This window comes from Myxine glutinosa, chromosome 4, assembly GCF_964187855.1.
Source record: "Myxine glutinosa chromosome 4, kmMyxGlut1.1, whole genome shotgun sequence".
NCBI classification, from domain to species: domain Eukaryota; kingdom Metazoa; phylum Chordata; class Myxini; order Myxiniformes; family Myxinidae; genus Myxine; species Myxine glutinosa.
In genome coordinates, this window is record NC_136264.1 from 91070605 (window position 1) to 91084268 (window position 13664).

The window sequence follows — 13664 nt, forward strand, 5'->3', positions numbered from 1 at the left end:
GAGAGGAAGAAGTGGCATGGGAGTGAGGAGGGAGGTGGGGTGGAAGGGGAAGGGGTGGAGTGGAAGTCCAAAGGGAGGGAGGGGAAAGAGTGGGAGTCCTGATAGAGGGGGAGTCCTGATAGAGGGGGAGTCCTGATAGAGGGGGAGAGGAAGGAGTGAGGTGGGAGTCTGGAGGGAAATAGGGTGAGATGAGGGAGGGGTTGTCGAAGGGACTCTTCATTGCCTGGCAACGCCGGGTACGTTTGCTCATAAAATGTTGCTGATCTCCATCGCTTTGCATCCAACAAGCATCTTGAGAGTTATTTCATGTTGTCAACAATCCTTTCTGGATACCGGAAGTTATGGGCTGCACCACGTGACCAAAACAACGTCGTCACCCTGGTATCTCCGTTGGCACACCTCCGCTCTTTTCATCATCTTTCATATCCCTTGGGATGCAATCGCATTCTTCCAGCCAGGGAGGGCTTCAAGCGGTGTACTGCTATCTCCCTATCTCATGTCATCCCGCATCCCTACTTGTGATAATTTCTACACCATTAACATTTTGTCTCTTTATCCTCCATTACCTCGATTTTGCACAAAAATAAAATGAAGAGGATTGTGGGCGGTGTGTTGGCTGTCTCTCCTGTTGTGTGTTTACCCTCTCGAAACACATATGCAGGAAGTAAGCTTTATAGTTACAAAAATGTTTTGAGAGAGTAATTCTAACGTAATCGGAATTTAAGAAAAATCCATTAAATCGTATCAGACAGACTATCCAAGCATCTCATCAAAGATGAGTTTGTAGTTTTTGCGATGAAGATCGTGTTTTTCGGCAACGCAAGTACGTGCACCGAGATGCAACGCCAGGCTGGTATCACGTGATCAGCCTGGGCCAATGGCAGGATTGGGGGGCGTGGAATGCGTTGTGGACGAGGTTGCTTACCGCGGCCTGATCGCTACAGGCTTTGGTCGTCTCATCGCAAACGCTGCTATACTTAATGATTAGAGGCAGGAAAAACTTCCTGACGTGATTGTGCGGGGAAGAGCGGACGGGTGAAGTGGGAACGAGTCACCTCCCCCCGTTGTGATCATCTCAGCGGGGCCGGCATGGCGGTACTGAGGTGGATCTTCGGGATGCTGCTGCCCTTTTCCTTCGCATGCCCGACGATGTGCTGGTCGTGTCTGAGTTCGTGTCTATGCCCATCAGATTCGACGATACGCTGCACCTCGCAGTCCCTAACGCGAGTCCCTGGAGACATTCCTGCAGATGTCCAATTGCTGTAAGTGTACACGGCCGGTCAGCTGGTCGTGTGTCTCATCCTGTCCCAACCTGCATCCCCTAATTCTAACAACTGATCGTGATCTCCCAGCCTCAACCCTGATAACTGATCGTGACCTCACCCTACCCCAACCATTCCCCCTCACCCTACCCCAACCATTCCCCCTCACCCTACCCCAACCATTCCCCCTCACCCTACCCCAACCATTCCCCCTCACCCTACCCCAACCATTCCCCCTCACCCTACCCCAACCATTCCCCCTCACCCTACCCCAACCATTCCCCCTCACCCTACCCCAACCATTCCCCCTCACCCTACCCCAACCATTCCCCCTCACCCTACCCCAACCATTCCCCCTCACCCTACCCCAACCATTCCCCCTCACCCTACCCCAACCATTCCCCCTCACCCTACCCCAACCATTCCCCTTCACCCTACCCCAACCATTCCCCTTCACCCTACCCCAACCATTCCCCCTCACCCTACCCCAACCATTCCCCCCATTCCCCCCATTCCAGTCTTAGTCTTATCTAACCCCTGCCTCCCCCAACCAGACCCCGAGTATCGTTCGTGCCCCCTCCACTACCCTCCCCCTGTTTTTATTTCAAACCATGTTGGTTACTTCCCAAAAGTTGATGTTTTAATGTCAGGCTGAAGGATTGCTTATGGCGAGGATTCCTCTCACCCCCATCCCCTACCATGAGGATTCCTCACCCCCATCCCCTACCATGAGGATTCCTCACCCCCTCTCCCTACCATGAGGATTCCTCACCCCCACCCCCTACCATGAGGATTCCTCACCCCCACCCCCTACCATGAGGATTCCTCACCCCCACCCCCTACCATGAGGATTCCTCACCCCCACCCCCTACCATGAGGATTCCTCACCCCCACCCCCTACCATGAGGATTCCTCACCCCCACCCCCTACCATGAGGATTCCTCACCCCCACCCCCTACCATGAGGATTCCTCACCCCCACCCCCTACCATGAGGATTCCTCACCCCCACCCCCTACCATGAGGATTCCTCTCACCCCTCCCCCTCCCCCTACCATGAGGATTCCTCTCACCCCTCCCCTCCCCCTACCATGAGGATTCCTCCCACCTCCCCCTACCATGAGGATTTCTCTCACCCCTCCCCCTCCCCCTACCTGGAGGATTCCTCTCACCCCCTCGAGATTGTTCAAGGATGGTTCGCTCACCTCCTCCCCTGTTCTCCACCCCTCATACCCCCACCTCCACCATAAGGATTGTTCACTCACCCACCCACCCCCCCCCCCCTACACCTCCCCATTCCCCACCCTCCCATCCCCCAACCATGAAGATGAGGATTGCTCGTGTCCCCGACCCCAGACCATGATATTGCTTTTGACCTCCTCTCCGACACTGAGGAGTCTTTTTATTTCAGAACATGTTGGTCATTTCCCAATGTCTGCCATCTCGTTGGTGTTCAAATGTCAGGCTGTGTTGGACATAAACAAGTAAACCCTGTCCTTTCATCTTGCATTTGCAACGTGTTAACTTCCTTTACAAGTCTTGTTTTTATTTTCATGTACCATTCCCAGATCTTTCCCTCGTGACTTATTCAGCACAATTGTTGCCAAACGCACACACAGCACGTTGTTGATGCACACCATGTTTTGGTGCTTTGATGAGATCAACCTATTCTGGGAATTGAGGATCTAAGGGGCCTGCCTTAAATGTATTGAGCTTTGTGCAGTTTGTGAAGCTGTGTCTTATTATTATTATTATTATTATTATTATTATTATTATTATTATTATTACTATTACTATTACTATTGTCACCCTCGCCAGAGGAGAGGGCACATTTGGATCCATTGGATTGTTTCCCTGTTTGATTGTCCGCACATAATGTGCCAACATAGACCACAATTTATGCATGTTATCTTTTTTCAACCGAGTACGTTTATAAAGTATGTACAATTAGAATGCAAGTACGTCTATAAAATACGTACTATAAAGCCACAAAAAACAAGTCTTAGTAATCTTTCATTGTGCTTTCTTCTTGCTCTTGTTCTGCTTGCTTTTTTTTCTTCTTTTTCTTCTCTCTCCTTTTATTAGTCCCCTACCGGTGTACACCGGAGGGGACTATAGGTTTGCACGCCGTCCCTCCGTCCATCAGTCTGTCAGTCCATCAGTCCGTCAGTCCGTCACGCAAAGAACAGTTTTCCGGACTTTTTTTCTAAACGCTTAATGCTAATGATTTCAAACTTGGCACGTCGTTTCCTCATGATACGTTACAGATCAAGTTCGAACTTCACGACGTTTCGATCATTTTTGACAAAGTTATGGCACTTTGAACTTTGGGAATTCTGATAATTCTGATGATCCTTAACTCAGTGCCATTTTAAGTTTTAATTTCCTTTCAAAAAGATTTTCTCTGCAATAATAGGACCGATTGAGATCAAATTTTCACCATAGGAGGGACTCTGTCTGTAGAATATTTTAATGGTAATTATGACGTCACGGGTCACGTGGTTCGGGCGCCATATTGTTTTTCGTGAAAACACGAAAACCCCTTTTTCTCTGCAACGGCTGAACAGAACGAGGCCAAACTTTGCAGGCAGAATCGCATACCCATGACGCATACCCAGGATTTGCTGGCAACAAAAAAGTCAACGAGCATGACGTCATGCGTCACATGGTTTCAGAGTTATGACGTTTTTAAGCATGCACCTTTAAAACCGAGCCCCTCCCTCATTTTTTATCCAATCGAGGGGAAACTTCACAGATCTGTTCCACATGTCAGTCTACTAAAATGTCCTTTTAGAATTTGCGATCGCTCACGTGGTTTGGCAGATATCGTTAATTAAACGAAAATATTTTAAAAATCGATATCTTTTGAATCGCTTTATTGATCGACGTGAAACTTCATACTATAGTAGAATTCATGAAGAGTAACAAGTGTGCAAAATTTTAAGATGATTGGATGTACGGTCTGGAAGCTAGAAGTTGTTATTGCATGAAGAAGAGGAGGCGTCAAGTGTGCGGATTTAATTATTTATCACATGTACAGACTGAAAGCATCGTTGGACACGACCTGTCGTGGTCATTTTAACCTCAAATAAAATTCTAATTTAAGATTTGTCAATAGCTGAGGTATATTAACAAACGAATAAAACAGATTAGGTCAAATTCTGACTTTTTTAACTCGATCGCATTTGGCAGAGTTGTGACAAGCTGAGGAAGAAGAAACCTCGCATTGGCTTCTCCAATGTGCCATAAAAAAAATGGATATCTCTTGAATCGCTAGTACCTCAGACCGTGAGTTGGTAATAATTTATATAATTCACACAGTGCAATACGTGCAGGCCGCTCCACGGAGCGACCTTGGGGGCTTATCAACGAGGCGAGGCGTGACACATGTGTCTCAGCATACCTCAGATCAAGTTTGAAAACCAGCATCAACCGTGCATAAATTTGCATATTCGATCATTTTTGACAAAGTTATGGCACTTTGAACTTTGGTAGGGGACATGTATTGCAGCGCAATACTCAGAATGCTTGTTTGTGTGTTTGTTTGTCAAGCTACACCTCCTACAGTTCTGGCCCAATTGCATGCAGACTTGCTACATAGGATCACCATCACCCATGTGAGCATGAATCATGTGTGAGTGTATCGGGGTATTTTTATCTTTGCCGGTGGTCTTGGGGGAGGGGGAGGGACGCCAATTCTCTGTAAATGTGTATTGTGTAGTCCCGCCTCCAGGTGGGAGAGGGAATTACAAGTCCCCACTCGACAGTATAGTCAGTATTCCTGTCCCCACGTTTTTTTTCTTCTTCTTTTTTTTTTCCCCCTTCTTCTCCAGACAGTAAGGTGATTTGAATAATAAGCAGTAGTCATGTTTTTGTTTCATGTATGTAACCTGAGGTTTTATTTGTCTGGGAGCGATTGAGGGAGCTGTCAGTTGCCTATACACCACCCAAATAAAGGTATGTGTCAGAAGAACGTGCTGCATGCTTAGAACAAGATCACCCATAGGGCAGCTACTCTGCTAGCATGTATAATTTGCCACATAGAATGTGTATGACGACATATCAATATGTGCATATAATATGTATAATGTCTGCATCGTCACTTCATGTGCATGTGTAATTATTGTACATTGTACAATCGCAATCGTGCATGTGTACGTGTAAATCACGATGTGTGTACGTGTGTGTACGTGCCGCCACCACTGATTGTCATCTCTACTCATGAGGTTCTAAGACTGAACGGAGCCTTCCCTGGTCCTGAAGCATCCATGTTCACCCCAGCAAGGAACCACATCTCTTGGACCAAGCTGTGTGTGTGTGTGTGTGTGTGTGTGTGTGTGTGTGTGTGTGTGTGTGTGTGTGTGTGTGTGTGTGTGTGTGTGTGTGTGTGTGTGTGTGTGTGTGTGTGTGTGTGTGTGTGTGTGTGTGTGTGTGTGTGTGTGTGTGTGACCCTCCATATCTGTGTGTGACCCTCCATATCTGTGTGTGACCCTCCATATCTGTGTGAGACCCTCCATATCTGTGTGGGACCCTCCATATCTGTGTGAGACCCTCCATATCTGTGTGAGACCCTCCACATCTGTGTGTGACCCTCCACATCTGTGTGTGACCCCCCACATCTGTGTGTGACCCCCCACATCTGTGTGTGACCCCCCACATCTGTGTGTGACCCTCCACATCTGTGTGTGACCCTCCACATCTGTGTGTGACCCTCCACATCTGTGTGTGACCCTCCACATCTGTGTGAGACCCTCCACATCTGTGAGACCCTCCACGTGTGTGTGTGTGTGTGTGTGTGTGTGTGTGTGTGTGTGTGTGTGTGTGTGTGTGTGTGTGTGTGTGTGTGTGTGTGTGTGTGTGTGTGTGTGTGTGTGTGTGTTATAGTGTGTGTTAGTGTTACCGTTACCGATTGGCACTATCTTGAACTCCTGATTTGTGTCTGCTTGATTGTTCACAATATAGAAATTTGATTAAAAACCCCTAGTGGCATTTTGCTTTCCGTTATGTTGTTATGAAGCTAAGCTGCGTTGCTTTTATTTTGTGGAGGAGTTTCAGTTGATATTTGCCTCGTTTGTTCTGGGAAGAAGAATTCAGGCGTGGTACTTCTGAAATTTCTTCTTTTTGTTTTTTTTCTCTCCGCTTTATTGATTTGGAGCACATCACAAGGTTTCTCAATAATGTGTAGCAACTCTAATCAGCATTTATTTGGAGTGTGTCCTTCCACGCATGCATCACTAGTCCAGTGACTGATCTTGAAGACTCTAGTTGCCCCTCACAGATCTGAGGTCCATGCGGTTGTGCAGCAGAAAGCAGGTGGCCTTTTTTGGGAGCACCTGCACACCTTGTGTGGCATATTGCTTTGGAATCAAAATTCCACTTTTGTTCTCGAGCTGTTAAAAAAAAACATCTCCACTTTCGCACCAATCTGTTTGCCACTTTCTCTCTTTCTGACCATCATTGCTGCTTGAGTTTTGGGGTTTTTCAGAAACATGTTGACTGATTTTTTTTTTTTTTTTTTTTTTTTTTTTTTGCTCTCGATCCGCCTAGTGCTTAAAAGTCGCTTTGAGTGTTTTAAACTGAACACGATTCCCCTTTCATCAACTACCCTGCCGTCTTCGAAATGCATTTGATTTGGGTTGGAAGTATACCAAGCATTTGGTGTCACGACTAATGATGTCATGATCGCGCCTTGTACTAACTATGCATTATGTGAGGTTGTAAAGATTGGAGATGGGGACAGGAAAAATGGGGGATTTGCTGGCAAGTCTGGACTGTTTGTTTCTGTTTCAAACAACCAAACTTCCCTTGAACTTCCACATTATTTTTTTATTTATATAATTTTTTAATAGGGTCATAAGCTTATGTAAGAGCGGTCACACAAATTACACACTCACCCATGTTGGCAAAAGACACCAGACAACACAAGACTTGCTTTTTTATTTTTCAACACCAGACAGGCTGTTTTTCAACATCAGACAGGATCAGACTTTGGGGGAGGTGATGTGACTTCGATAACCACTTTGGGTGCCAACCACACCATATTGTGACATCACTTTTCTTTCCACATTCAGTGGTGGAATTAAGGAGAACCCCCACTTTATCCCCCCCCCCCTCCTCCCATGGGGTTCAACCCATTGGCGTTCTATTCTCTAAATGTCAAGTGATGAAGCAGCGTGTCCCATTTTTAAAGTCTCAAACAGGGTCAGAATTTGAAACACTGACGTTCTAGACTCAGAATGGATGTTCTAGCCACAATGCCACCTTGTCTGGTTTACAGTGCCCTTATTTTAGCATTATAAGGTTGTTTGGGAGGATTGTGCTTGCATTTCATGACCTTTTATATCAATTTGTCATGAGCGGTTATTTGTTGGGAGCCTATCACTTGTTGAAAAATGGGACTTAATGGGCGAAGAGGGTTTCCTTTGATAAAATGCCCTTCACAATACGTTACAGTAATTTATTCACTTATATTTATGATGCCCTGAAGCTTGAGGAAAGTGTTGACTTGTCCTGTTGTTGCAATCTGGAGCAGGCAGGTACCCAGGGGCTGCATTCCATGCTCCCTGGCCAAACTATTGGTTGGGTAAAGCTGAATTCCTCCTCTTGTCTTGACTCGATGGCTCGTTTCTTGTAAATTCCCATGCTCATAGTAAAATATAAAGAATGGAATGATCACTTAGCAATCTCCACTGAAAAACACTGCTGTAGTAAAGTCGTTCAAGGGTGAAGTAAAGTTAAAGGATGGATAAACGAGCGTTATTTTGGAAGCGCTCCCTTACATGGTGCGCTTGCAGTTTTTTTTTCTTCGACCACCCCCCCCCCCCCCCCTTCCTGTACAACTCTGATGCATTAGTCCAACTGTCTGTATATAAGCAATGCTGATGTGTAACATACTTTTACCATTCACCTGCTGCCCTTTGTGTGTAACTGAGACAAAATGACAGCGAATCACCAAGTATGCCCATTTTTGGCAAATGCATTCCCCGTGAGGTGTTTGCTAGCATTGGCAGTGCATTCCTCGGCCTGTTATGGAGCCTCAAAACGAATTAGTATTCCAAGTTCCTGGACACAGTACGACAAAGGTTTTATTTTTCTCTGCCACGTTCCGCTTGAGCCCACTTTTAGCCAGCCAATGAATTTGCAGCCTTTTTTTTGGACTCTTTGGCATTGCGAGGTTGCTATGTCAGCAAGCCATGCATTGAGGTCTGGGAACTGTAGGGACATCTAACAATGAAGTACGCTTTGTCAGCCATGACAAAGAGGTCCTATATGTTGTATTTGTTCCTCTCAAGAAATCCTCGCACCTCACGTGGTAGTTACTGCCCCTGTGGTGTAGAGTTTCACAGTGTTGGCACCTGTTACATACCACATGTTCAAGGGTCATTTGACTTTTGAGCTACATTTGCAGCACTGACTTTGGTACCCTTTGAAAACTTTTGGATTCCTTTGGAGAGTGGGGTATTGTGGCTGAAAAACCTTTTGCTCGACCGGGTGCTCTATATACCCGATGAACGACGGTAGGTTTTCATCCAAAATGCCTTGGCTTTTTTTTTTGTTGTTGCGTCAGCATCACGGGCTGGATAGAAGCACCCGCTCAATCAGCCTGGCAAACAGCTGTGTGATGTGTGCCTCTGGTTACACTTCTTGGGCCATAGTGGTTCCTGCTGTCTGTGCTAAAGCCGAGGCTTTGTACTTGGGCGTGAATAAAGCGGTAAATTCTCTCATTCTGACATGGATTTCACGCCACGGTGAGCGGATATACCAACAATACATATAGCAGACCTGGCAATTTTTAACAGGATCACATTTTGCTTTTATACCAAACATTAAAGTAGTTTGTATTTTGTCATTGCTGTTACTGGCAGAATAATCTAACCAGGTTGTGTGCTACACCTTAAGAGTTTCATCTGACGCACACTTGCTGCCTCGAGCCATCTTGTTGCACCAAGAAGTCTCCACAGGGTAGTACAATGGACCATGTATGCATTTAGTCACATGGAGTGGAGAGGGTCTTGAGCAGTGGCCTTTCAAACTTGATATCTTCATCAACAAGGACAAAATAATTGATGCAGATCTTATGGAAAGAGTCCCTGGGAGATTTACAGCCCAACGGCACCATGACAGCAATGCACTCAAAACGTACCGTTCTCCTAATTGGCCAACAAGAACGAATTGGAAAGTGGAAATCACAAGGGTGCTTGAAAAAATAGTCCTGGACTTTAAAAAATGGTTTCTACTTAAAGTTTAGGTGCAAAAGTTTCTGTCAACCCTCGACTCTGATTCTGCAACTGGTCCTGACGGCATCAGCCCACGGGTCCTGAAATCATGTTCTTCCGCTCTTTCACTCCCTCTCTCTGTTCTCTTCACCCTCTCTTTTGCTCAAGGTCATCTGCCATCTGCTTGGAAATCAGCCAACATCACCGCTTTGCAGAAAAAGGTGCAAAAACAGATCCTAGCAAAGTCTACAGACCAATCAGCCTTCTCCCAATTATCAGCAAAGTCATGGAATCCATCATTGCTTCAGATATGAAATCTTTCCTCTTCTCCAATGGCTTGATCTCTGACCATCAATTTGGTTTCAAATCTGGTCACTCTACTCTGGACATGCTGCTTCTGCTTTCTCAACAATGGATGGAGGTCCTCAATGCCAAACAGGAAATTAGAGCTGTCTCCCTTGACATATCACGCGCCTTCGATACGGTCTGGCACAAATGAACGACGCACAGACAGACACGTTTAAGGTGTCTGTTCACCTCACCAAACTCTCCTCCTCTGCGATCGATCTGCTCACCAAACGATCTGCTCACCAAACTCTCCTCCTTTGGTATCCATGGAAATCTCCATGCATGGCTGGCGGACTTCCTCTCTAGTCGTAGTCAACATGTGGCTCTGAATGGGTTTCTCTCATCTCCTCTTCCCGTTCAGGCTGGAGTTCCCCAAAGCAGTGTCCTGGGCCCTGTGCTTTTTCTGATCTTCATCAATGATCTCTCTGACTCTCTTGAAAATCCTCTCTATCTCTTTGCTGACGACTCTACTCTCTGTCGCTCCATTCCTCATCCCTCAGATCGGCAGTATGCAGCCTCCTCACTCTCTGCAGACCTGGACAAAATCACAGACTGGGCAAACAAGTGGAACATGTCTTTCAATCCTGACAAATCTCACACTCTTACGATGTCTCTCCGAAAAGACCGACTGGACAACCCTCCCATCTACTTTCTCAACAATCCTCTCCAAGAAGTTCTGTCGCTCAAGCTTTTGGGTCTCACTATCTGCCATGATCTTTCTTGGGAAAACCACATTTCCAAGCTGGCCTCCAAAGCCAGTCGCCGACTGGGCATCCTCCGTCGTGCGAAGTCCTTCCTTGGCACACCTGAGCTCCTCACCACATACAAGGCTTTCATCCGCAGCTCAATGGAATACTGTTCCCCCCTCTGGGCTGGTGCTCCTGCCTCACACCTAGCTCGTCTTCACGCTGTAGAAACCAAAGCGTTCAGAATCATTGGAATCTCCCGCGATGAAGCTAACTCCAAGGGCCTTTCACTCACTCACTCACCGCAGGCAGGTTGGTGGTCTTTCCGTCTTCTATCGACTCCTCTCTGGCCTTGCCCCCCTAGCTCTCTCTGGGCTCTGTCCCCCAAATATTCCTGCAGGTCGCACAAGATCTGCCTGCAACCCTCTTATGGTTAAACTGCCAAAATCAAGACTTTCTGCTCACCTTCACTCCTTCATTCCTCTTGTCTCCCACCTCTGGAACAAACTCCCTCACTCTCTTCAATCCCACTCCAACCTCCAGGTCTTTAAAACAGCTGTTCACCACCATCTCTTATCTTCCCCCATCCAAAACCTTGATCTTTTCTACCCCCGCTAATTTCACCCCAAATCCTACACTTTTTTGAAATACCCAACTTCTGTCCTGGAAGTCTTTGGTCTCCTTGTGTTTTATACCTCTTCCCCCCCCCCCCCCCCTTCCCACGCCTCCTCCCCCCAGGCCCTCTCCCTCCCGCGCTTCTCCCTGCTCTCAGGTGTTGTGTTTGTGTGCTTCCCCTCCTCTCCCCATCTTGTCTTCCGCTCCCTCCTTTTGTATGTTTTGTTTGTCTGGTTGATTGGTTTGTGGAATAAATGTTAGCTCTTTCACGAGGCTCGATTCAGTATACAAAAAAAAATAAAAAAATCGTGGAGTATATGACCGGTTGTCTAACAACGGCGTAACCAGGCTTGCTTGATACTTTAGTTGAAGATAGTATGACATGGGTGGGTATTGCAGATAGCAAATAATGTAAGTACTGTATTAATTTTTTTTGACTTCAGGCATGGACAGCCAGTTTGTGAATAACTGGGGGGGGGCGGGGGGGGGGGGGGGAGGTGGGTGTGGGGAAACGGCGAATGGGAAACTATGAACCAATAAAATCCACATTCCTGTGCCACCTGAGACTGAATGTCAGGCATTGACAACAGGTTTTGTGAAGGACTTGGACAAAAAACGTACCCAGTCTGAATGTTGCTATATCCAGTCAATGGCGAAACTGCAAATGGGTAATCCGCGAATGTCATGGATGGAAACCCTTACGTCATTTCGTCATTCTGCTTTAACCTCGATATCTCTATATTTTCATTCCAAACAGCATCATTCATCATTCCAATCACAAATTAATACTATAGCGTTGATATCAAAATATAATGTTAAATCATGATTGTATTGAGATATCGAACCAGCGAATCATTATCATCTGTTCACTTCCGGATTTGGGAGCAAATGCCTATCACATTTCAAAATCATATTTGTATTAAGGAATTTCTAAAAACTCCTACCTACCTTACGACACCCGCTAAAACCACAGAACATTCCACAGGAGGTTATTATATTTCCTTTTAGTAAAAGATGCAACTGTAATAGTTACTAAATGCTGTCCCTCTATCATGTGACCAGATCCTCAGCTCTGATTGGTGGACGTTTGTGGGGACAAACATACATACAGACAGACAAACGCAGTTCTATACGGAATTGCCCTATGTACTACACCGTGAAATGATACTCTGTTGTTCAAAGTATTCTTCAGCTTTCGATACAGTTATATCGGTCTGATCAGAAACGGAAGCTTTCATTTGCCTTCTTCGTGTAATTATTTCAGATGAATCCATAGCCAGTGCAGGATTTCCTACTTTACAGCATTGGTCCTCAAAAAACTCTTGCCTCTAAGATTCTCTAGTCAGTGTATGATCAGCTAGACTACGGATTTTTATGTTAAGAAAATAGGCCTTTTATGTTTTGAAAAGCGGAATTTTTTTTTTTTTATGTGAAAAAATCCCGAAATATTTTTTTCCCCCGTTTTATTCATTTTTTATTATTGCCAAGTTTTTCAGAAATCAGTCAAAAAAAGAACAAAAAATGGTAAGCTTTTTCCTGCACAACATTAAGCACTCTGGGCTAGTAAACAGGTAAAAAATGACGTTCAGGTACCTTTATTGCAACCGCATTGTTTGATAAGTAGAGGACTAGAAGAAATTGACAAGACCCTTTTAGGAACGGTTAAAGTAGGTGTTTGAAATCATTATCTTGGTAATGTTCTCCTTGGTGAGGCGGTGTCGGCGGTCGGTGAGGACGTTTCTGTAGACGGAGAAGGACCTTTCCACGTCGACGCTGACGATGGGGCAGTACCTCAAGAGGGGGATGTCAGCAAGCTTGACTCCAGCCGGCACACCAACCTCAGATCCGTGCTGATCTCCATCCAGGATCGAAGCCACTGTCCTCAGCACACCAATGTCGGGATTGCGCTGCAGCACCGCCTTGAACTTGGTGAGCAGGATCTCCTTACGGCAGCCTCGGATCTTTTCGAGCTCCTCCTTGGCCTGATCAAGGAGCTGGAAGGCCTTGGCCAGCTCCATGCCTCCTCCAGCTGCTTAAGGATCTTCGGGATGAACGACACGTGGGCATTTAAGAAAACCAAACTGAGCTTGATGTCCGCCTTTCCGAACAGGTCCTTGGCACTCCGGATTGCCATCGCGTCGTCATCGTTCAGCTGGTCCACAATGTCCTTGACGGCCTCAAAGTGCTCGGCGTAAAACACCGCGGCGTCGATCCACGTCCCCCACCGAGTCAGAATGGGCTCCGGGGGGAGAGAAAGATTGGGCTGCTGCTCCTTGCAAAAGACAACACGCGACGGGGCTTTGACGAACACCTTCTTCGTCGTGGCAATCAGGTCGTTGACGTCCTTGAACATTTCTCGGACTGTCTCGCAGACACGGTGGAGCGCGTGGGCAACGCAAGTCACATGCAGCAAGTCCGGGAAGAGTTCCTTCAGGGCATGGCCGGCCTTGATCATATAGGCCGCGGCGTCGCTGACGAGGACCTTGAGGCACTCAGGCTTGAAATCAGGCCAAAGATAGCGCAGCGTGTCATTGACTGC

The 13664-nt window shown here is 46.4% G+C and overlaps 1 protein-coding gene across 2 annotated transcripts in view; it reads left to right on the top strand.

Annotated features, from left to right (window-relative positions):
* The first annotated feature begins 858 nt into the window (after positions 1-858).
* The window catches only part of LOC137424981 (leucine-rich repeats and immunoglobulin-like domains protein 1), a 115724-nt gene continuing 102918 nt past the window's right edge, over positions 859-13664 (top strand). For both annotated transcript variants that reach the window (XM_068112922.2, XM_068112923.2), the window contains exon 1: positions 859-1262. In XM_068112922.2, the coding sequence (XP_067969023.2) occupies positions 1090-1262 (173 nt within the window). In that variant the 5' untranslated portion in view covers positions 859-1089. The remainder of the gene's footprint in view (positions 1263-13664) is intronic.